The 24,978-nt window shown below is 46.5% G+C and overlaps 1 protein-coding gene and 1 long non-coding RNA gene across 2 annotated transcripts in view; one reads left to right on the top strand and one right to left on the bottom strand.

The window, feature by feature from the left end:
• Positions 1–24,978, top strand: part of PPIL2 (peptidylprolyl isomerase like 2) — a 63,844-nt gene that overhangs the window by 16,734 nt on the left and 22,132 nt on the right. Inside the window, exons 6-14 of the mRNA XM_035097876.3 lie at positions 1,892–1,943; positions 3,380–3,471; positions 6,405–6,494; positions 8,737–8,812; positions 9,671–9,831; positions 12,170–12,245; positions 13,341–13,450; positions 21,354–21,443; positions 22,945–22,978. Of these exons, the coding sequence (XP_034953767.1) occupies positions 1,892–1,943; positions 3,380–3,471; positions 6,405–6,494; positions 8,737–8,812; positions 9,671–9,831; positions 12,170–12,245; positions 13,341–13,450; positions 21,354–21,443; positions 22,945–22,978 (781 nt within the window). The remainder of the gene's footprint in view (positions 1–1,891; positions 1,944–3,379; positions 3,472–6,404; positions 6,495–8,736; positions 8,813–9,670; positions 9,832–12,169; positions 12,246–13,340; positions 13,451–21,353; positions 21,444–22,944; positions 22,979–24,978) is intronic.
• LOC132591348 (uncharacterized) lies at positions 10,763–23,275 on the bottom strand. Its single transcript, XR_009556920.2, has 3 exons — positions 23,149–23,275; positions 22,349–22,565; positions 10,763–11,463 (listed from the first exon to the last, which is right to left on the bottom strand). It is a non-coding gene; the product is annotated as an uncharacterized LOC132591348 (long non-coding RNA).

Raw genomic sequence — 24,978 nt, forward strand, 5'->3', positions numbered from 1 at the left:
TTCCCAAACATAGGAACGCTGCTTTTTATCAGCATTCAAAATTAGCTGGGTTCCGAGCACATTTTGCGACTGGCAGCCGGCAGCATTACACTTTCCATTTTTAAGTTCGGAATTTTTCGCAAAACGAATTGACTCGTGGAATGAATTAAATTCGTTTTGCGAGGGACCACTGTAGTTGCTTTGGAAGACGATCATCAGGCATCCGCACAACATGACCAGTCCAACGAAGTTGATGTTGAAGAATCATTGCTTCAGCACTGGTGATCTTTGCTTCTTCCAGTACACTGATATTAGTTTGCCTGTCTTCCCAAGTGATGTGTAAAAAATTTCGGAGACACCGTTGATGTAATCTTTCGAGCAGTTGGAGATGGCGTTTATAAGTGGTCCCTGTTTCACAAGCATATAGTAAGGTTGGTAGTACAATAGCTTTGTAAACAAACACCCTGCACTTCAATCGGGAGAAAGCCACACTCATAGAGCTCAGGCGATGCTGGATTTCGGCATCAATGTTGGCCCTTGTGGAAAGATAACTGCCTAGGTAGGAGAAGTGACCGACCTTTTTCAATGTTACACCATTGAGTTGGACCTGTGGTGCTGCAGAGGGGTTATTTTGTACTTGTTGGTGGAGCACTTTGGTTTTTCAGATGTTGAGTGAACCTAATAGGTGTTGAGGCCCTCATTTTCATTGGTTTCCTGGTGTGATTTGCCACTGCGAGGTCTCAAGTTTTATGCCCCACCCTACCCCCAATTCAGTGTTAGAAACTCAGATATATAAGCTGGGTGTCAAATGGCATCTTAATTCTAGGCTATGGTCGCCACAGCGGAATGTCTGTTCGCCAGGGTGACCCTCAGGGTTCCTTCCGATGCTACAGTTCTACGATTCTGTGATCTCAACTCCCATTGCTTGATTGTAGTTTGCTCTTACAACAGTTCACTCATCCCGGTATGCAAGAAAGAGAAACACAGTGAAAATGGAAATGGTATTAACTGGACTAAGGCAGGGACATGGGTGGCGCTGTGGGTTAAACCACTGAGCCTAGGGATTGCCGATCAGAAGGTCGTCAGTTCGAATCCCCGCGACGGGGTGAGCTCCCGTTGCTCAGTCCCAGCTCCTGCCAACCTAGCAGTTCGAAAGCACGTCAAAGTGCAAGTAGATAAATAGGGACCGCTCCGGCGGGAAGGTAAACGGCGTTTCCGTGCGCTGCTCTGGTTCACCAGAAGCGGCTTTGTCATGCTGGCCACATTACCTGGAAGCTGTACGCCGGCTTCCTCAGCCAATAATGCGAGATGAGCACCGCAACCCCAGAGTCGGTCACGACTGGACCTAATGGTCAGGGATCCCTTAACCTTTACCTATGGACTAAGGCAGAGGTTTTTAAACTGCGGCTGCCAACCTGGCGCCCAGAAATCTCCATGTGGTTGCAGTTGGACCCAGCGCTAGTAGCAAAATGTGCCTGGCGTGTTTTGAATTTTGAACATTGCCCCCATTTGCTATTTTCATTGGTGGCAGGGGGTGTTTTTGGTGCCAACTGCAACTTTAGTCTTGAACCCAAGTAAAAGGTGCATCGCAGCTATGCTGGGTGCAGAAAATAAAAAAAAATCCCTTACAGAGGCCTGATGTGGATTTGGAGTGGGCTGTTTCTGGTTTAGTTTAAAGAAACTTAAAAATAAAAATAAATCATGTAATTGTGTGGATGGTGTCCATGTCCAGGATGCCCATTCAATTCAGCAGCACATCTTGGGCGGATGGTTTTCTCTCTGTATCTGTGTGGTGGCGAGAGCATCTGCGCTGTGCTCTGAGTCACTTAGTGCCATGGTTACTTTCTTAGTTGCTCTTTGGGGTCAGTGCCAGGGACGATGATTAACCGCTATGTTTGTTTACCCCCTGCAGAAGCTGGAGGCCAAATCTCTCATCAAACTGAACTTTGCTAAAAACAGCAATGGTGAGTCGGCACTCTTTAGTCTTTTGAAAGCTTTCCCATCCCCCTTCTATTTAAAGGAGTTGGAAATGTGAATAGATGCTGCACAGAATGCAGAGTGACACAGACCATTGCCCAGATGGGTTATGCAATCTGAAGTTGACTGACACACACACACTCTCTCTTTCTCTCTCCCTCTCCCTCCCTCCCTCCTCCCTCCCTCCATAGCTGTCAAGTTCTTCCTTTTTTAAGGGAAATTCCCTTATGCTGAATAGGCTTCCTCGTGAGAAAAGAGAAAACTTGACAGCTATGCCTCCCTCCCTCCCCCCTCTCTCGCATATGCACTTTAAACAGTCATGACTTCCGGCAAAGAATCCTGGGATGTGTAGTTTGTCCAATGTGCTGAGAGTTGTTAGGAGAGCCTCCTATTCCCCCCCCCCCCACAGAAGAGCTGCAGTTCCCAGAATTCCCTGGGGATAGGGATTGATTGTTAGGCCACTCCGAGAAATGCAGAAGAACATGGATTGATATGTGAATGTATTTCTGCTTTGTGGTGTACCATTAGGTTGCAGCTGTTGCACTTGAAAAGGCCATAAATTTTTGGAATGCTGTGTGATGAGCCAGTGCAGTGTAGTGGTTAGAGTCCCAGACTAGAACCAGAGAGACCTGAGTTCAGATCTCCACTTACCCATCAAGCCAGTAACTCTCAGCCTCACAGGGTTGTTCTGAGGAAGAAAGGCATGGAGGAGCAACCGTTGGATTTCTTAGCCATCAGCCACTTTTGCTGGAGGGTGTTCTTTTATATCTATCGCTATATAACTGTCAGGATTCAGGGAATCTGATCTCTCCCACGGTGGCAGCCAAGAAGCAGATAAACACGAAGAGTTCTTACCAAGTACTTTATTCAGTATTCACAGAGAGAGACAAAGAAATGCAGTCTCTCTTAGATAATGGCATTGCTCTGAGTAAAGTCCCACCCCTCTCTGTCTCTACTATTCTACGTCATCCCTGTGTTGGCTGATTTGAGCTTTCTGCTCTGAGCTTTCTGTTCTACTGCTCTCAAGGCCTGCCTGGTCCTTGGGTGGGTGGGGTGGTGGGTGACCAGGAATGCTTTCCAAAGACACTGAATCTTTCAGCACTGAATCTATCTCTCCGCTGGTGTTGCTTCTTCCTGCTGTTCCTCTCCCAATATTTCACAGCTTCTCCCCTCTGCAGCTTCTGAACTATGACTTTCTGCAAACCACTGTTGTAAATCTATCCTTCTGTTCTAGGGAAGGTTCAGGAGGGACAGTCCCCACCATTCCTCCTCAGTCCAGCCCCCGACAATATCTGTATCTAGCTACAAACACACATATATAATTCTGTATATTCTTCAGAAAGTTGCTTGTAGCATCTGCTGCTGCACATTGCACAATGCATGTAATAATTGGTGCTTGTTTCTGAACCCTTCTCCAAATCAGGTAAATACCACTGCCCAGTTCTCTTCACTGTGTTCACCAATAATTCTCACATAGTGGCTATCAAGACAACTGGAAACGTGTTTGCTTATGAGGTGAGTTCTCTACTGAACCAGGTTATGAAGTTACCCTGTTAGAAAATATTGGTGTCTTGATCCTTGGTTTGTTTGCATATTTAATCATGCTTTCTTATAAAATATTGCAAGGCAATATACAACCTTCTCTCCGTCCCTCCCTCTCTGTGGAGCCTGCTGAAGCAGGTTGCATCTCACATGCTTTTACACAGAGCCAGCTGTAGAGCAGCAGGCCCTCTAGATGTTGCTGAGCTACAACTCCCATCAACCCCAGCAAGCGTGGTCAAAGGCCAGGGATGATGGGAGTTGTAGTTCAGCAGCATCTGGGGGGGGGGAAAGGTTCCTCACACCTGCTCTACAGCTAGCTCCACATAAAAGGGGTATTCCCAGCAGCCAACAGTTCTGCTGCCCCAGAAGCATCTCATGGGGGGGGGAAGGACCCCAAAAAGGCCCTGGGATATGAGTCTAGGGGTTACAGAGGGGTGGGGAAGTTGGGGAGCAGCAGCTTGCTGAAGTACACTGGGAGGGAGACAAAGGGCTACTTAAAAACAAACGAGCCACTTTTGAACGATAAATGTTAATTGAATATTACCCTTAAATCCTTTCTGCTTGGTTATAATTTTTGAATCGTGCTTCGGTTCTGCCGTGCTTGCATATGTACCTGTTACTTATTCAAAACCACGATAAGCTATAAATGACAAGCACTTGCACTTCTGCTTGCAGCTGCCCTTTTTCCTGTCGGGAGCTTTTGGGTGCTGATATTTCTGCTCCTTTGACGCAAATTCTTGCTACGCAGTCACCTCCTGACCCCTTTTGTTTAAATGCTTTGTGTTGATTCTGAAAACGGAACAGTGCACATTCCAGAGCACAATGGAGGCAAAGAATGCCCAGGCTTAAAAAAATACCCAGCGGCATCACCTAGCAATATTCCAGCCACGACTCGGAATGGTGTGCTGCTCCTTCGTCATGCTGATCCTTAATGTCAGAGCACCTCTCCTTGATATCACCCGATCCTAAATGCGCTTTGCAGTCCAAAGAACCTCTCAATCTTGATTCATCTGACAAGAAAACCTCACCCAAAATCCAAGTCCTTGGTTCTCGGGGGTTCAGATGGTGCCAACACCCAGGGTGTAAAACCATCCCTATTGGGCAGGGCAGTTGTCCACCCAGCATGAGCCAGGAGATCTCAAGCTGTGCTCTGGGTGTCCCCAAGAGAAAATCTAAAGTACCATGCTCTGCTTCTGGCGCCTCAGACGAAAGAAGCCAGATTACATGGTAGCAGATGTGGCCAAAGACGTCCAAAACATGGTTTAGAACCAAGGCCTAACCCAAATAAGCTCACTGAAAGGAAAAGGCAAGTAACAATTAAAAATAGCAGTATAGAACGAGACCTGTTTACAAAATTGGAAGAAATAGGAAAGGAAAGTGCAACCAGGTATGATCAACATACACTGCTGGCCTCACACTCGACACACGGTCATCTAGTCCAACCCCTTGCAGTGCTGAGGAATCCCTGACAGATGGCCACCCAACCTCTGTTTGGAAACCTCCAATGAAGGAGAGTCTCAACACATTCCAGAGTAGTCCACTCCACTGTAGAACAGCTCTTACTGCCAGAAAGTTATGTTTCATCAGAATTGCCTTTCTTTTAATTTGAATCCATGGGTTCGGGTGCTAACCTCTGGCGTGGCAGAAAACGAGCACACTCCATCTTTCATGTGGTAGCCCTTCATCTGCAAAAGGGCACCTACCCTTGAGTAGCCCAGGGCATACAGGCTCCGCACGGGATCTGTCTGTCGTGCTGAGTGCTTCTTGGGCGCCTCTTTGCAGCATGCAGCTCGTTGCATGGAAGATGGGGCAGAACTGGTGTCACATGCAATGACAGAGGCAAGGAAAACTTTTGTAGCACTGCTCCCCACCTATGTGTTGGCCCTTCCCTTCATGTGGCTAACGTGCGGCTAGGAATTTATTTGAGTTGTACAGTGGAACCTCGGTTGTCAAACGCCTCCGTAGTCGAACATTTCGGCTTTCGAATGCCGAAAACCCAGAGGGCCTGCTCCAGTTTTTGAACAATTTCCGGAAGCCGAACGTGTTACATGGCTTCCAATTTGAGTTTCCCTATTGTATTGAGATTTCCGTATTGAGTTTTCAGGTTTTGAACATTTCGGCAGTTGAATGGTCTTCCGGAACAGATTACGTTCAAAAACCAAGGTTCCGCTGTAATCCTCTTAAGGTTCATGAGTTTTTGAGTCCTACAAAAATATTGTTAAAACTTGGCAGTTGGGTCTGCGCCTACAGCGTTCTTAATGCTTGTGGTTACAGTATTCTTAGTGCATGGATTAACTGAACTCTAAAACACAGCACTTTAGAAGTTAGTGTTTTCATTTCCTCCCTGCACCCAAAAGAACCAGAAGAAACACTTTCCTTCTCCTTGGGAGGAGGCAGTAGTGCTTCTGAATCCCAGTTGATAGAAAACAGAGGATGGGAGAGTGCTTCTGCGCTCAGGTCCTGCTTGTTGGCTTCCCAGAGACATCTGGTTGGCCACTGTGAGAACAGGATGCTGGACTAGGCGGGCCATGGGCCTGATCCAGCAGAACTGCTCTTACAGCTAGGCTAGAGCTCCTACAATCCCTGTGCATTGAACGGCCTTGCTGGCTGAAGCTGATGGGAGTTGGAGTCCAACAACAACTGCAGGGCCGCAGGTTCCCTGCTCTTGCCTTATAGCAGGCATCCCCAAACTTCAGCCCTCCAGATGTTTTGGACTACAATTCCCATCTTCCCCGACCACTGGTCCTGTTAGCCAGGGATCATGGGAGTTGTAGGCCAAAACATCTGGAGGGCCACAGTTTGGGGATGCCTGCCTTATAGGATTGTAAAAGGTAAAATATTGCTTTGAACTTTGGGGACGTCTTTTCTGACTTCACATGTCTTTTTCTACATCTGACTTTTTTCAGGCAGTTGAACAGCTAAACATAAAAACAAAAACCTACAAAGATCTCTTAAGTGATGAGCCCTTTACTAGGCAAGATATTATCACGCTACAGGTAAGATACTATTATCACTGTTTTAATTAATTAAGGATGTTTAATTAAGGGGTGTATGGGGTGTTAGGGGAGGGGGGTACATCATGATCTTTTGGGGGTAGTTTGTCCACCTTTGGTCCCCACCTGCACTCAACTCTCACCTGTAGCTCCTAGAAGCTGTCAGCTGCTACACTCAAGGAATGATTTTGACTGGCCAGCTAAACCAGGTGAGGGTGGTCGATGGGTCTCAAATCCTCAGTGAGTTAGGGACTTCCCCTGCATGGGAAGGCAGGCTCTGACAGATTGAGCAAACAGGACCAATAGTGGGTCCAACCGTCCAGCAGGCAGTTTCTGCATGTGCGGTAGAGTGAAGTGAGAGACAAAGGGGCTCCTCCACCTGGGAAAGTACCCCATCTAGGAAATGGAAAGCTCTGATCCTACACCTCCGCTGTCTTGCTGGATATCTTCAAGAGAAGAAAAGGCTAAGGAGTAAACCCTACACAAATCCAGAGTGGGGGGGCCTTAGATGTTTGGATGGCATCTCATTGTATGCCTCCTTCCGGCAACACCTGCAGCCAAGCATATTGCTCTCCTTTCCTTTGGTCCACATCAGCAAGGCTTGTCCTCTGGACAGCCCAGGACCTCCATACACACTGCCGCTGCTGCCAACACAGCAGTTTGACTTCACCCCCGAGGCACAATACCATTGTTTTTTGAGACAGATGGATGCCAACCTGCTAAGGATGTTTGATTGCCCTAATGGATTTGTTATTAGGTATTTTAATTATGTGGGATGTGGGTGGCTCTGTGGTTTGGACTTGCTGATTGGAAGGTCGGCGGTTCGAATCCCCTGACGGGGTGAGCTCCCGTTGCTTGGTCCCTGCTCCTGCCAACCTAGCAATTCAAAAGCACATCAAAGTACAAGTAGATAAATAGGTACCGCTCCAAGCAGGAAAGTAAACAGCGTTTCCGTGTGCTGCTCTGGTTCACCAGAAGCGGCTTAGTCATGCTGGCCACATGACCTGGAAGCTGTACGCCGGCTCCCTCGGCCAATAATGCAAGATGAGCGCGCAACCCCAGAGTCGGTCACAACTGGACCTAATGGTCAGGGGTCCCTTTACCTTTACCTATTTTAATTGTGTACTGATGTTAATAGTTCTAAACTGCTTGGAAGCAGATTTGGGGGGAAAGTGGTATATAAATTAATTGATCAATAACAGTTAGTTAGTTAGTTAGTTAGTTAGCTAGCTAGCTAGCTAACTAACTGCCTAGGCAAGCTATATGCAAAATCTGAGTTTGAGGCACATTCCATCAAGGCAAAAGCACTCAAAGAGGGTGTGAAGCAAGGCCTGTGAAGAGTGTGGCTGGGGAGGGGTTGTGGCCTAGGGAGAGTTTCAAAGGCCACATAAAGAGTCATGGGGGGCCACATACGGGCCCTGGGGCTGAGGTCCAGCATTCCTGATCTTCTACATCTCTTATCAAAAACTGTGGAAGTAATAAAACGTGATTTGGAAAAGTGCAAGCTGCAGAATAATCTTTTGCATGCAGCTTCTATGCCCATCTGTGTTCTGTGCAATGAAAATCCATTTTCTTCAGCTACCGTCCAGCTCTTAAAGGGGAAAACAAAGGGAAATAATTTACAAGCGTGCGGAAAGGGGAAAGAAAGGAAGCCAGTGGGCTGTCGGTTGGGTGCCGGCCCGCGCTGCTTGACTTCGAAAATGTCTTTTGGTTTTACTGCCAGCCGTAAAACTAAAGATTTATTCACCAGTGAAAGCAAACAATTTCAGGGATGAATGAAAGACATAATTATGTTATTTAATGAGAGGCAGAGCAGTTGGCGCTCTCTGGTGAGTTAGTGGTGATGGAATATTGGATGATTTCTTATCTAAAGTCACAATGCTGCATTCATCTTGACTTTCCCCATTTGCATTCATATTGACATATTAGACAGTTCTCCCAGTGTTGCTTTTTGACTTGAGGCCACACTCTGCCCTCCTTACTACCCTGTAAAGCTACTGTATATGCCTCTAGAAAATCATCAAGTCATTTTGGAGGACCCCTCCCCCCTTGGCTTCAAGTTTCATCGCACTCAAATAGAGCACCCTGGCATGAAGAGTTTAATTTAAAGCTGTCACTGGAGAAAATGCTACACCCTCCCCCCGCAATGGGATAAATATGGTTGGATTGTCAGCTTCCTGGCTTGACATTTCAAGATGGCTTGGCCTTCACATATTTTTGCATTGTGTTTCCCTTTTGTTTTTAGGATCCAACCAATTTGGACAAATTTAACGTCTCCGGCTTTTTCCACGTGAAGAACAACTTGAAAGTGACCGATCCAGGTAAGAACGGTTATCAGGAGGCCTGGAGGCCACGAAAGAAGCAAAGCAGAACAGCCAATGGAAAACAGACTGAGCCATTGTCACATCAAAATGGGGGTGGGACACCCAATGGAGCTACTTGTCACTTGTCCTGAAAGGGCAGTGCTGGCGGCCAGTGAGCTAACAGGCCCAGTTCCAGCTGTTAGTACAGTGGTACCTTGGTTCTCGAACTTAATCCGTTCCTGGAGTCTGTTTGACTCTCGAAACCGATCAAATACCAAGGCGCGGCTTCTGATTGGCTGCAGGAGCTTCCTAAAGTCAATCGGAAGCCGCGTTGGATGTTTGGCTTCCGAAAAACATCCACAAACCAGAGCACCTACTTCCGGGTTTGCAGCGTTTGGGAGCCGACTTGTTTGGGAGCCAAGCCATTCGAGTACTGAGGTACCACTGTACTGGTGTACAAAGCCACAAGACTCTTCACACCCAAGTGCCTAAAAAAAACCACCCCACTTTCCCAAGATCAACCCTCTCGGGCCATACAATCATCAGGTTCCAGAGAAGGTGACAACAATTTAAAATTCAGTTTTGAAAATAGTTGGAACCAATTACTGTCAGTAGGGTGGATCCTGAAAACACATACCTCAGGTGTCTAAGGCCAGGGTAACGAAATGGCATCCCTTGTGAGGTGGGCTTTATTGCTTCCTTATTAACTTTTGGGAGCAATTTAATGAGGCAGACAGAGCCACCTCACTAAGGGAGGCCATTCCGTTACCCTGGCCTTAAGGCACCTGCTGTGGGTGCCAGAGATTGTCAGATATGAAACACCAGCAAAAAACGCGAATGCCAAGAAGCCCCTTCCCTGTTGATGTTGTTTTGCAGATGATGAAAAAGCAAGGTCAGACCCGTCCTACTACCTGAAAAATGCAAATGTCGAGACCCGGGAGACGCTGTCGGAACTTTACAAAGAATTCAAAGGGGATGAAGTTTTGGCGGCAACAATGAGGGGTCCAGAGAAGAAGAAAGTCGATAAGCTGAATGCGGTGAGTTGCGTTTGCTGATTTGTAAAGGGCCACTTCTGAATGGCTAGCGGGAAGGCAGGAGGCATCTTCAGTATAAAAGAGAGAGGCTGGATGCATCAGCAGCAGGGAAGCAGCCCGGCTAACCAGCCGCAGATTCACTTCTCCCCAATAGTAGCTGTTGATTGGCTGGGACCTTGGCCTCTGTGTTGGTAGTTGTGCCAACAAACTGTACATTATGCAAGACACCAGGCTCTTGTCAGAAGCTGTGGCTTCCCCTCCCTTCCCTGCGTCCTCCAGCCCTGCTCCTCCAGCCCTGAGGACGCTGAGAGTTGTTGGGAGGCTCCTGTCCCCCTCTGGGAACTACAGTTCCCAGAGTTCCCTGGGAAGAGTGATTGTCAAACTACTCTAACTGTAGTTATAGGCAGGGAATAGAGGCCTCTTAACAGCACCCTTGACAAACTACAGTTCCCAAGATTCTTTGCTATGACTGCTTAGAGTTGTATGATGCAGTGCAGATGTAGCCTTATGCTCTGATGCGTATGTTTTAAGGCAGAGGTGGGGAGTCTGTGGCTGCACTCTTTAGGGCTGTGCTCTCTCTGATGGGAGCTGAGATCCAACAGCACCTTGTGGGCCCAGACTTCCCATCCCTGTTTTAAATAAATGAGCACTGACCCAACCTTCATTTCTAACACTTGGCAACCATCGAAAACCCATAAATTAAGGGATATATCCTGAGGTTTCTTATGTGACGGGTATAGGACTCCTTTGAGTTGTTTATGACTCAATTAGGAGCCACTGATTATCGCCCGGCACGCTTTCTCTAGCGCCTCTGCTCCGTAGACCCGGGCTGGCAGTAAAACACACAGCAGAGTTCTTCTTCTTCTCACACACAGCGGAAACTTGTATAGCCGTTGGATAAAAAGCCTCTTAAGAACACACAGAGTCCAAGGTGTTCTAATAACTACTGGAGTTTATTTTAAAGAGAAAATAAACTAACAACCTGGTGAGATCGCAGACATCTTGCGACCGTCTCCCAGGCAAAAACGAAACCAACTGATACACACAGAAACACTTCTGGCACATTCTGTAATATGATATCTTCCTCAGTGGTCAGGTGGTACACAGTACACAGTTAACCCCTTCGGTTACTTGTTACTCCTCACATCTTAACCTTCCTCCTTCCTCCCTAGTGATGTGAGGTGTGAATATTCTCCGGAGAATATTCTGTGCTAGAAAATTCTCCGGAGAATAGTCTCCACAAACTGTAAATTCTCTGTCGTCTGCACAGCTGCTTTAAATGTACACATCTCATTAATCACGAATATTCTTGAGAATATATTCTCCAAAATATTATTCTCGAGAATTTAACATCACTATTCCTCCCATGCGCAAGAGTGATCCAAAGGGTTGCGTTAGACAATCATGAGAATTGCCTGTAAAAATAATTAGAATTTCAGCCCAGTTATACAACTGCAGCTCAAAAGACATCTGGAGGATCAAAAGGTTTCTGGTTTACGGTGGGAAATGTTGTGGCGCAGGATTGCCGTATGTCATTGCTTCATAGCGATGGGGTCCTGGTTTTTCTGCCGGTCTGGAATGCAGATTCCGTGGCTTGATGGTGCACCAGGGTGTTGCTGAATATATTATTGCGGCCTGAAAAGAAAGAATGCCAGTCAGCAGTACATCTTGTAGGATCACACACATTGGGTTGTGTCTAATGGGGTGTCACCTTCCTCTCCTCTCCCCTGCACCCCCCAAAAAAGTCTGCTCTGGACGGTCTCCCAGCCTTCTGGAACAGATTTTGAGGGTGTGCAGGGGAAAGGAGTGGGGAGTTTTGTCGCACAACCTGAAGTGTGCTGCATGAGCAACGCTGTATATAATAACCCAAAGATGCAGGTACAGGCAGCAACCATTTTAAGCGTGTCCGATATGTGCGCAGACAAGCATCACGCCAAACCTGGAAGTGACCCGAGAACATCACAAAAAGGGGGCCCAGAAGGTAACCCCTCTGCAAATCGGTTGCTGCCTGTAGTAGATTTGCATCAACCATCTGACACTGCAGCATCCTGCTCCTTTTGCCCAACTTAGCGGAAATGGGTTTGGAGGGGCACAGTGTGGATTTAAACAATGAGATGACGCTCCTTCCCAATAGTGACATTAATTCTCATGGTGTAATTTTTACGTATTGTTTCACACGTTTGTTGGTACATGCTAAACGTTTGCAATTTTTAAATTATCCTGTGTGGCCAGGAGGGAAGATTTTGTATCACCGCACATGTGATGGTTAGCTGTCTTTGTTTTGAAAAGGAAGGCCAGACAGAAGCATCTTGAATTACGTAATTTTGTTTTGTTTTAACAGGCTCACTATTCCACAGGCAGAGTGAGTGCTTCGTTCACGTCCACTGCCATGGCACCTGAAACAATGCACGAAGCAGGTACCATCATGCAGGGGTGGGGGGCTTGTCCTCTTCTCTCTCACACCCCTTTCCCATTGTGGCAAGGTAGCCGGGGGGGGGGGGGAGAGGCATCCCTCTACACAATCCGCACCTCTTGTAGAAAAACCCTACAAGCAGCTGCAAATGAAGGTGCAGCGTTAGTGCCAAAGCAAATCACATGCTTTGCATGTAGAAAATCCCAAGTTCGGTTTCCAGTTTAAAAATAATATCACCAGGCAGAAGGTACATTGTAGGGCTGCCCCTTCCTCTTCTAAATGTTCCTCAGATGACCTAGAAACTGAGCCTTATGAGGAAAGGTTGAAGGAGCTGGGTATGTTTAGGTTGGAAAAGAGGAGACTGAGAGGGAGATATGATTGCTATCTTCAAATATCTCAAGGACTGTCACGTGGAAGAGAGAACAAGCTTGTTTTCACCTGCTCTAGAGGGTAGGACTCGAACCAATGGTTTCAAGTTCCTAGGACGGAGATTCTGACTAAACTTCAGGAAGAACTTTCTGACAGTAAGAGCTGTTTGACAGTGGAATGGTCCCGCTTGGGAGGCTGTGGACTCTGCTTCCTTGGAGGTTTTTAAGCAGAGGTTGGATGACCATCTGTCACAGATGCTTTAGTCGAGATTCCTGCATTGCAGGGGTTGGGATGGGTGACCCTTGGGGTCCTTTCCAGCTCCACAAATCTATGATTCTATGACCTACACTTTTTTTTAAAAAAAAATCTATTACTGCTTGGGGGAAAAGTTTCATAGGTCATTGGGGAGATGATAAAAGAACGAGTTATTCTGAAAACACTGTTAAGCCTGCCGTTTAATATGCATGGCAAGCTGCGGCGTAATTCCCTTAATTTTAGTGGGCGACAATGACGTTTCACGTGGAAGGTTATCTGACCCTTCTGAATTCAAGTCACATTGCTTGGCCTCCAGAAGCACAGGGGAGCAGGACGGATTTCAAGTGACCTTTGAAAGGTGGAGGGTGAAGATGTTCCCTGTAGCAGGTTGTCTCTTACTCATTTTTTATCATCACCGATGACTGAGACACATTTAACAAGTGCTAATAATTTCACCCTTTGCTTCGGTGAGCAGCTGCTATTGATGACGACGTGGTGCGATACCAGTACTTGAAGAAGAAGAAGGGCTACGTGCGGCTTCACACCAACAAAGGGGATCTCAACCTGGAATTGCACTGCGACATGGTACGTGGCTGTTTGATTATGCCGTCACAAATGCTATTACACAGTCACAGACTGGTAAAAATGACTAATAATAAAATGGGCCATGCCATTGCTGCGTTATCAAGGTTTTGCATTTGTGAATGAACAGAGAAGGATGTCAGACTTGCAGCAGTGTTTCCCAAACTTGGATCTCCATCTGTGGTTGGTTTGTTTGTTTTTTTGGACTACAACTCCCATCATCCATAGCTACCGTAGCAAGACCCGTAGTCAGGGATGGTGGGAATTGTAGTCTGTAAGCCACTGGAGACCCAAGTTTAGGAAACACTGATCTACAGCATAGGTGGAGAACTTTTGGCCTGTGAGACAAATTTAGCCCATGAGGACATTACTCCCAAACCTCACCCACCTGCCCTACGTCATATGTGATGTCATAAGAACATGAGAAAAGCCTGCTGGATTAGGCCAGAGGCTCATCTTGTGTTGGGCGGGTAGAGAGACGTGCACAATTGAGAGCCTTAAAGTGCACTCCCAACTGTGAATTGGCAAGAGAAAGCAGGCTGAGACTCTGCTGCCCATCAGCTGGTGGGCATTAGAGACAAATACTCAGCAGTTTTAAGACATTGCTCTGGGATCTTTATAAGTCCTCCAGGACTTCAGAGCACTCAATCACCTGGCATCATTCCACCACCCACCTGTTAAATTTTAGCCCACAAGGCAGATCTGGCCTGCAAAGGCGAAAAGGTTCCCCCCTCTGATCTATAGGGTTTGCTATCCAAATTACCGTATGCTAGTGGCAATTCATGCTAATGGGTAACTTTTTCAGGCTACATGGTGGGATTTTATTATATAGGCTACCAATGCAGGCCTTCTTTCACAGCTTCCTGAGGTTTGCTTGGAAATTTGGAATGCATGAATTATGATTACGTACCATTGGAGTTATAATTGTGTATACAGCATTTGTATATTCATATATACATACAGTGTGTGTATATCTCTCTGTGTGTCTGTGTCTCACATAAACACACACGCACATAGAGAAAGAGGTTTTCTTGCAGGGGTGTTAATTTCTGCTTTTTTTTTAGTTTATGCATAAAAATCAAATATAAATTAAAGCTGAATCATCTGGGTGTGCTCTAGAATATATTTTTTACCATTTACTGGCTGCCTTACCTGCAATGAGAACCCAGGGAGACTTTAAAAAGGGAATGGAAGTGGTCCTAATGGGGGAAATCTGCCTGCCATTATTTACACTGAAAAAACTCAGTATAATTTAAGTAGTCCTAAAGAAATATTTAAAAGGCCGGTGGAATTATAATACAGTAGAACCACTGTAAAACAGCAGTGGGGAGAGTGGTAATATTCCATGGGTTTCTAGAAGGGCCTCCCCAGGGAGAAATGGGTGGGAGCAACAATGAGGCTTTGGGACAGCTTTTTCGCCAGCCACCCATCTATGCGCCTTTCTCCCAGATGGGTGCAAGCGGCAGGTGGCCTGTGTGGTATCGACTCAGCACGTGATGAGTCGTCAGCTATGTGGCAGGGTGATGCAAACATTTTGGAACCACATTGTGCTGGGGTGGTTCTCAGGAGCCTTCATCAAGTGTTTTTAATGCTGACCTGTTTTTCCTCTTTATTCGCTGAGTCACATTGAAAGCAGAGGATGAAAGCCAAAGGATACTAGGGTATTAGTTATTTGGAACAGCACCAGAATGAACAGTCTATGTTTTGAGTAAGGCACCATCTGCACTATGCATTTAAGGCAGCATCATACTGCTTTGAAAAGACATGGCTTCCCCCTCAAATAGTGTCGTTTGTTAAGGGTGCTGGGAGTTGTCGGAAGGCCGCCATTCCCCTCTCGGATCTACAGTTCCCAGAGTTCCCTGAGAAGAGGGGTTGCCTCTTAAACCACTCTGGGAAGTGTAACTCTGTGAGTTGACAGCGGGAGGAGTCTCCTCATGACTCTCAGCACCCGTAACAAGCTATATTTCACAGGATTCGTTGGGGGAAGCCATGAATGTTGAAAGTGCTTTGATACCGCTTTAAATGTGTAGTGTGGATGGCGCTGTGGGTTAAACCACAGAGCCTAGGGCAATGATTCTTCAACATCAACTTCGTTGGACTGGTCATGTTGTGTGGATGCCTGATGATCGTCTTCCAAAGCAACTACTCTATTCCGAACTTTAAAATGGAAAGCGTAATGCTGGTGGCCAACAAAAGAGGTTTAAAGACTGTCTCAAGGCAAATCTAAAAAAATGTAGTATAAACACTGACAACTGGGAAACACTGGCCTGCGAGCGCTCCAGTTGGAGAACAGCCTTTGAAGACTGGCTTTGAAGGCTTTGAAGACACTCGATCTCAGGACACAAGGGAGAAACATGCTAAGAGGAAGGAACGCTTGGCAAATCCACACCGTGATCAACTCCTGCCTGGAAACCAATGTCCCCACTGTGGAAGGATGTGTGGATCCAGAATTGGCCTTCACAGTCACTTACGGACTCATTGTTAAAACCGTGTTTATGGAAGAAAATCTTACTCGGCTGTGAGTGATTGCCAAAGAAGAAGATTTATTTAGCTGGGTTTCACAATGCAGATACAGTTATACCTTGATTGACGCACGCCTTGCGACTCTAACGTTTTGGCTCCCGAACACCACAAACCCGGGAAGTTTGTGTTCTGGTTTTCTAACATTTTAGAACTTGAACATCTGATGCAGCTTCCGATTGGCTGCAAGAGCTTCCTACAGCCAATCGTAAGCCACGCCTTGGTTTCCGAACGTTTTGGAAGTCAAACTAACTTCCGGAACGGATTCAATGGTTTCAAGGGTTATGCTTAAATTGTGCGAGTCAAATGCACATAACTTGAGGGATTGCTGTACTCGTTCTCTGGCCACTGTTGCTTCTGTCCTTGGCAGAGCTGCTGGTGATCTAAATTTCCTAGGAAGCAAGTCCATCCCCTTGCTGTCATTGTACAGAGAGTCCTCCAGGATGGCATTCTTGAGAGCTTTTATTGGCCTTGTTATCGCGCCTTTATAGTGTTGAAATCTGGCCAGATTTTAAGCAGCCCTTTGCCTACACAGAAGAGCCTGGCCTGTACTTGTGAAGTATTCATGAGCCAAGAAGTGTTAGGTGTTGCTGAAGGATGTCTTTTGGGGGGCAATGGAGCATCTCGAGGGGAGGAGAAAGTAGGACAGTTGAGAGAAGCAGACACGGCTCATGGGTGTGAAAAAAATGTTCTGTTTTACAATGAGCACTCAAAGGAGGGGTGGCAAACCTCAGACCTGAAGGTCAAATGTGGCCCTCCAAGTCTCCCTGTGTGGGCCTCAGGGCTTTCCCCAGGCCACACACTCCCTACTGGCCCAACTTTGTGTCCTTCTGGAGTATATTTTCTTGGCTGGAATGGGTCCTTCAACTCTGACCATACCCTTTGCTTGCCTAGATCAGGCATCCCCAAACTGTGGCCCTCCAGATGTTTTGGCCTACAACTCCCATGATCCTTAGCTAACAGGACCAGTGGTCGGGGAAGATGGGAATTGTAGTCCAAACATCTGGAGGGCCGAAGTTTGGGGATGCCTGGCCTAGATGGAGGATCGAGAGGGGTGTGCGAGCAGTGTTCAAAATGAGTCAGTTGCCAGGCACATTATGCACCTGGCTTTTGACCACTTGCAACCATCTGGAGATCATTGGATCTTGACTGTTTTTACACGCTCATACCACATCCTGTAGAATTCTATCAGCTGTATTTTATCTGGACAATCTTTTGAAAAATAAGACTTTGGAGCTGCCTTGCCCCCCAAATGGCAACTGGATAGTACAGTTTTGGTGGCTGTAGTCTTGGTTTAAGGAGCCATTTGGCTCCTAGCTTATATTTCTTGAGTTTCTAACACTGTGTGACAGCGGCGTAGCTAGCCGCCTGGCTGCCCGGGGTGGCAAATGCAAAGGCACCCCGCCGGGGGGGTGGGGTGTCCGTCACGCACATGTGTCGCGCGTCACGATGCATGTGTTGCACGTCATGATGTGTGGCGCATGCTGCATGCGTGCACAGGAGTCATACGCCGTGCCGCGGCGGCAAACCCCACAAGCAAGCCACAGAGTGAGGGAGTCTCACTTGTGTTGGGGGTTCTCCTCCATGGCAGCGGCCATTGGCATTGGTCTGCCCCGTCCAGCCGGCTGCCCAGGGTGGCACACCCCACCTCCACCCCCCATTACTACGCCTCTGCTGTGTGAGACTATTGTATATGTAGAAACTCCAGTCAAAATTTGCATCCATGGCTCTGCCCTCTTTTGTTTCTGGCCCCGCCCACACTGGCATATTCCTGCTCCACTGGCCATGCTGACTGGGACTGATGGGGGCTGGAGTCCAACAGCATCCTAAGAATTCAGATTGGGGTTGATGGTAACTTTTATAAGCTCATCAAGGGGTCAATGAACTCAGAAGTTTGGGAAACCCTGACTGGGCAGAATATGAGCCACATCAGCCAAGTGTCAGTTCCAATTCCGCTTGTAACTAACAGAAGAAGAGCAGTGACTGGGTAGCGCCGAAAGCAACCCCCCCCAAGTCCTGAAGCACCCCCCCCCATCTTTGACGTCCAAAGGTTTTTCAGTATCTCACAGTATCTGACAGCTGGCTGGGCAGAATTGATTGAAAATATCCCCTTGGAGAAAGTGAGGGGGTGGGGAGAGTGCCCCCGAGGCGCACAGCGCTAACAAAGCTCTTGGTCTAATGACTGAACTGCTGGCACATTCTGCCTTTGAAAGCCCCGGCAACCGATAAAAAAGCAGCAGGGCTGCAGAGAGGCAGGCACGTCAGTAGTCTGCTTGTGAAAATGCTAAAATCAGTAGACTTGGCATCTCTGCGAATACATGGATTTTGTCTGGCTTGAGCTGTAGCCTCCTGGCTGCAAGCAAGGCTTGCCTGTTTAATTTATTTGTGCATGCTTTTCCATTAAGATTGGCTCCCAAAGCAGCTTAAAGCAATTTGAAATCCAACGGATGTAAAAATCCATCACAGTGTTGATGGTGGCGGCGATATGATAACACAGGTGTGAGCATAGCACTCTCTTTTGACCCCTGAGAGCTGATGAAGCACTCCTGGCCTGTACATGCGCAGTAGAATGATAGTAGAATACCAAGGTGGCAAGAATTGACTGTACCACTTCAACCAGCAGTTGGGGGGGTCTTTTTTTTTAACGCTCCCATTTACTTTTTTAAAAAAGAAACCTTTGCACAAACGAAAAACCAGCACATCAGGGAGGTGTTTTGCCCTAGTCTTCTTTCTTGCACTGAGTTTTTAAAATTAAAGCAACAAACATAGGGGAACACTGAATATTGTAACACACGCAGTAGAGTAGACCTAGATGGAACCTAAACTCCATGTTCCAGACCCTTCCTCTGTAGCGTGGCAGACCTGCCATGTGGAAGTCCCTGCCAGTAGAGGTTTAACAGGAATTATCCCTGCCTGTTTCACACCCCTTCAAAAAGACCTTTGAAGTGCGGGTTTCATTATTGCCAACCAATCTTTATTGATTGATGCTTTTGTTGATTTTATTGCAGTGTTGCTGTTTATCATGTTGCATGCACGGCTGTACTTTTAATTAGTTTATTGGTTGGTTGGTTGATTAAAGGTCGTAGGAATAAGGACTGACAGGTGGGCTGGTGATCATGGCTTAATATCAGCATCTGTTGGTATTAGAAGCTAAGATATTACTTTATTAATAAAATGCGGAAGATAAATGCCATTGATATAAGAACGGGATATCCCTGGTTGGCGCATCAGTAAGGTACATGAGCTTGTCTTGATTCATACCTAAAGATTCAGATGTCATTGCTTGAGCATGACTGTATAAGTGAGAAATAGCTAGGATATCAGTAGTTAGAGGTTTAGAAAGATGGTATACAAGAACATAAGAAAAGCCATGCAGCAGGATCAGGCCAAAGGCCCATCTAGTCCAGCGTTCTGTTCTCACAGTGGCCAAGCAGAGGCCTACAGGAAGCCTGTAGACAGGTCTTGAGTGCAGCAGCACTCTTCTCACTTGTGATTTCCAGCGAGTGGCATTCAGTGGAGGTAGGTAGGACATAGACACCATCGCTAGGAGCCACTGGGTGGGGTTGCACTGAAAGGAGCAGGTTTCACAGCTTAGGGGTGCTCCTGAATTCAACCAGTTATGACCCCTCTTGGACAAAGATGATTTGACCATGCTCTGGTAATTCCCAGACTGGATTGTTGCAATGCACTTTTTTATGGGGTGCCCTTGAAGGTGACTTCAAAAACTTCAGTTGGTTGAAAAGGCAGCAACCAGTTTACTGGCTGGGGTTCCGAACTGCCTCCTTCCTTATGGACCATCTCAGTGGGGTCCAATTATATAGTGACAGCTGGGTTGTTTTTGTTGTTGCTTTGAATGAAAGTTAAGGAAAGATTCAGAGCATAAGATTGTTACGTAATTAAGGAATGAAGGTGTCACGTCTTTACCTGCCGGAAGGATGAAATTGGCTTCTCTTTCTGACAGGGGAAAGAAACCTGGGCTGGTTTCTAACAGCGCTTCGTTCTGATAAGGTTGCTAAGGAACCACTCGCTTGCCGGAGCATTGTCTGCCTTGCGCGATGCACGCAGTGGCCATGGGAACACACTGATAGCTTTTTACAGGAGGAAGGGGGGGAAATTGCAGGGAAGTGCTTGTCCTCATTTACCAAGCTGCAGCCCACAAAATAGTTCCAAAGTAAAGAAGCAATTTGTCTCTTATCAACCTCTGGTAGGTTTTTTTTATTGGTTTCTAGAATGCTGAAGTGGGACTTTGTATTCTCACAGGCACCTCGGCTTCGAGCTAATTTCATTCCTCCCCTCCGTGCTTTTTCAGAGAGTCATTGCAAAATGTGTTTATTGCCCCAACTGTGTTGTTCCTTTAAAAAATAAATAAATCACAGGCTGTGCACCAACTATTGCTAAAAGCTGCTTATTCTCTTTTTGATTCGCAGACAAAAATGAACATACTTGCTTTATCTTTCAACTATGCCATCATTCACCACTTAAAAACAGAGTCATCCAGTTAGACAGTTAATTGTGCTCATAAGAATGTACAAATAATCCCCCGCTGGATCAGACCAGAGGCCTGTCGGATCCAGAGACGCATTTTCCACTGATAGCCAGTTGGATGCCTCAAGGAAACCCAATTGCCCATCTTCTGCTGTTGTTCCCCAGTGACTTGTATTCAGAGACATGGCAACTCTGATCCTGAAGGAAATAAAAGAGCCATAAAGACTAGCAGCCATTGATATCCTCTATGAATTTCTGTAATTTTTTAAAAAGCCACCCAAGTGGGTAGCCATCACTACATCTTGTAGTTGTGTGCTGGTACTTTGTCTGCCTCGAATCTACCGCCATACAAATATTTGAAAGATTGTCTCTTTTCCTACAGGCCTATTGAATTTAGCAAGATCAGAGGTACTATGCCTTTGAATTCAATTGCTTTGGAAGATGAGGAAGTAGGGTGCTATTGCACTCAACATCCTGCTTAGGGGATTCCCAAAGGCGTCTCGTAGAGACTACTTTGAGAACAGATTACTGTACTAGATGGGCCTTTGGTCTGACCCAGCAGGACTTTTCTTCGGTTCTTAAAGTTCCAGGAGAGGAAAAATGAGGTGCAGTTCACGAGTTCATCTGAATTGCAGTTCGCCTAGGTTTAGTACAACTTCGTCCTAAAAGAAATTGCTATTGAAATGGTAAAATAGAAAGCTGGCAGGAAGGAATAAAGAAAAGGGACTTGTTAGCGCTAGTTTGGTGGGAAATAGACCGGAACAATTCCAGCCAGGTAATGCGTCATTGTGTTGTGTGATACAATGGGCGTTAAAAAGAAGAATGGAAACACATAATCATTGTTTTGACTGTGTGAAAGACATTCTTTAATTACAACTGCCTAATGCTTTTTTTTTCCCAGACCCCTAAAACCTGTGAAAACTTCATTAAACTGTGCAAGAAAAATTACTACGACGGGACTATTTTTCACAGATCAATTCGTAATTTTGTGGTGAGTATTGAGAGTGGGGGGAGAAAGCTTTTTATCTCAAGTGTTTTATGACCAGAGCAGAGAACTGTAGTTATGTCAAGAGGTATTAATTTTCACTCTTTGTGGGGTTGTGTGTGTGTGTTGTTGTTGTGTTCCCCCCCCCCCCAAATCTCCTTCTGGACTAGAATTTGCCAGACAAAAAAGAAGGCTGACGTTAATAGAAAAAGAATATTCCTTGAGAATAAGATCGCTTTTCTGGAGTGAGAGCGACATCTGATTGCCTAGCAACCTGCGTTGAATAAGTCAGGCTGTCATCAGCCGTTTCCAAGCACTCAGAAAGGAAGAATGTTGTCATCACTCAGTTTTCATTCAGACTCCATGGCTTGTGACATTTGAAACTTGGGTTCACTGGGCGATATGAAAGGCCAAACTCTGAACTGCATTGCTCTAAGGGGCTTGGTGCGTAGAGTGCCAGACCAAGACCCCAAAGACCAGGTTCCAAATCTCCACTCGCTGTGCTCACCTCGGGCCTGTCTCTGTCTCTCAGCCTAACCTACCTCACAAGGTTTCTGCGAGGATGAAATTTAGAAGGGGAGAGCAATGTCTGCCACCTTGAGCTCCTTGGAGGAAATAGATGTAGCAAAAATCACCTTTTAACACATGAAATTGCCACTGCATATTCATCAGTTCCACGCAACCCACATTGTCCGTCAACCCACACATTGTTGTGGGGATAACTAGAGCGAAGACAAGAGAGGAAGCAAGGGTCCCATTCCCTTGATAGAAGAAGAAGAAGAAGAAGAAGAAGAAGAAGAAGAAGAAGAAGAAGAAGAAGAAGAAGAAGAAGAAGAATTTATTATACCTTGCCCATCTGGCTGGGCTTCCCCAGCCACTCTGGGCGGCTCCCCAACAGAATACAGTCAAACCTTGGTTTTCGATCGTCTCCGTTGCCGAACATTTCGCCTCCCGAACGTCAAAACCCCGTTCTCGTTTTCGAACATTTTTTGGAAGCCAAACATCCAATGCAGCAGACAAGCGGCTTCTGATTGGCAAGAGCCAGTCAGAAGCCACGCCTTGGAAATCGGACGCTTCGGAGGTCAAACGTCCTTCCGGAACAGATTACATTCGACTTCTGAGGTACCACTGTATTAAAAACACGATAAAGCATCAAACATTAAAAACTTCCCTAAACAGGGCTGCCTTCAGATGTCTTCTAAAAGTCAGCTCCATTAGAACATAAGAAGAACCTGCTGGATCAGGCCGGTGGCCCACCTACCGGTAGCTCAGGATCCTGTTCTCATGGTGGCCAACCAATGACAGAGCTGAATACTGGGTACCCCCAGACTGCACACCTGATCCTTCCAAGGGAGTACCACCCTATCCACAACTAGTAATCTAACTCCTTGACTCGGGGTCTGCCCATCAGCAGATCCTCTGCCTCCTTGGCACCCAATTATTCCATCTGCATCCTTTCTCCCCACCTCTTCCCACCCTAAATCTTCCATATCTTTTGATTCCACAGATCCAAGGAGGGGATCCAACGGGAACAGGAACAGGTAAGCAAACTGGGTTGATTCCTTGGTTTGTTTGTTTGTTTAAAAGATCTTTATTTCGAATCTTTAAAACATTACAAAATATAACAAAACAAAAGCAAAGGATTTACAGAATGTAAAGAAACAGGAAAAGGTATGAGAATACCAAAAGCAAAACTGGGTCGATTCCTTACCTTCAATTGGGTCGTTCATGATTTGCAACAAATCCCATCTTTTAAAGCTGGAAACCCCTTCAGCCGGTGGTTGAAACAGGCTGCCTGCTTATCCCTTCTGTTTACAGTCAACACTTCAGGGTGCAGCAACCTTAATTCCGGCTCGGCGTACTGTTTATATTTTTATGCCCACCATTTATGAAGCGGGGGGGGGGGGGAGAGAATATTTTAGGTAAAGCAAATTGGCAGGGTAAGTGTGCTTGGTGAATGTTTCGGTTATTGGAACGGAAGCATTAAGCTGAACGGAACTAATTGGAATTCCTTGATGGCCCTTTGCTTTATTGACAACCCAAGTGGTTACATTATAGTATGTAAACGCTTGTTTCCTCTAGGATTTTAGGAAATAGAAATGTGATTTTTTTTCCACCAGGTTATTTGTAATAATTCACATGCCTTGAATTATTGTTGAACGAAATACTGAGATACATCATTGGTCTTTCTAGCTCAGCACCGCCAGCACTGACTGGCAGCAGCTCTCTGAGCCCCAGACCTTACCCAAACTGTCTACAGTTCTTAAATTGTTTGCTTTGCATTAGCTGCAGCGCCTCCCCCAAAACCACTCCAGAGTAGGTTATTTTGAGAACTACAGAATGGCGGGTGGGGGTGGGGGGGGTGGGGCAGAGAGAGATGCCTTGGCTTCAAGCAAGGCCTTCGTTATGTTCAGAATGAAAGAGGTGTTTGTGGAATTGCTCCTGGCTCAAGAATGGTCGGTTCCATCCAAGTTCAATCTTGCTATTAGTCCCTCAATCGCTTCGTGAAGTTAAGAACAAAAGTTTTCTTGTTCCTCATATACTGCCCCACCCCCACCTTCCTGCCCACCCCCCCAGATCTGCCCTTGCTTTCTTGGCTGGTGTGGACACCTTGAAAGGCGGTCAAGAACAGTATAAGACAAAGGCAGATGCCCCGCAAATGACGTGGGGAACTGTTCTCGAGGGCACTTTCCTGAGCTGAAGACTTGTCTGATTAGTTCACTGGCTTGGGGGACCTGTGGGCAAAATTCAACTTTCCTACTCGCCTCTTTGGATCAGGTGTTTTCTGACGTGTCTTTTAAAGCCCATCATGTGGTCAAGTGCTCAGTCCTCCCCCCCCCCAAAGGGTCTGTGGTTCAGTCAGACTCTGCTGGCTGAAGTGTCTCCTAGGGATTCAGATGCAGGCTCTGGTGCCAACAGATCCATGTGGGAAGGAGCAGGTGGTAGATCATTCTCCAGCCTGGGGCGACTTTTAGAGTAGCACACTGCATATGAGGCTGGATAGCTCAGTCGGTAGAGACTCTTAATCCCCAGGTTCATGGGTTCGAGCCCCACGTTGGATGAAAGTTTCCTGCATTGCAGGGGTTGGACTGGATGACCCTCGTGGCCCCTTCCAGCTGTACAAGTCTGTGATTCTGTGATTCCTGGGCCTCATTCACACTGCAAACATAAAGCACTGCGGCACCACTTTAAACAGTTGTGCCTTCCTCCAAAGAATTCTGGGCGCTGTAGTTTGTTGAAGGTGCTAATAATTGTGGGGAGGGACACACCCACACACCCCGGTTCCCTCCCAGAATCACAATTTTCATACTTCACTGTGAAAAGGGGTTGAATTTTACACCACTATGGGAACTGTACCTCTGGTATATGGCGGCCTTAACCAATTATGACTTTTTGAAGTGGTGTCATAGGGCTTTAAATGTTTGGCCCCTGGTTTGGGGCCGTGACACAAGTGCCATCTGAGGGGGAAATCTTAATCCTCGTAGTAGGAATTGCAGGGGACTGAACTCCAAGTGCCAATAAAACGCCCAGAAGGGGACTT

This window comes from Zootoca vivipara, chromosome 16 (genome assembly GCF_965207765.1).
Source record: "Zootoca vivipara chromosome 16, rZooViv2.hap1.1, whole genome shotgun sequence".
In the NCBI taxonomy this organism is placed as follows: Eukaryota; Metazoa; Chordata; class Lepidosauria; order Squamata; family Lacertidae; genus Zootoca; species Zootoca vivipara.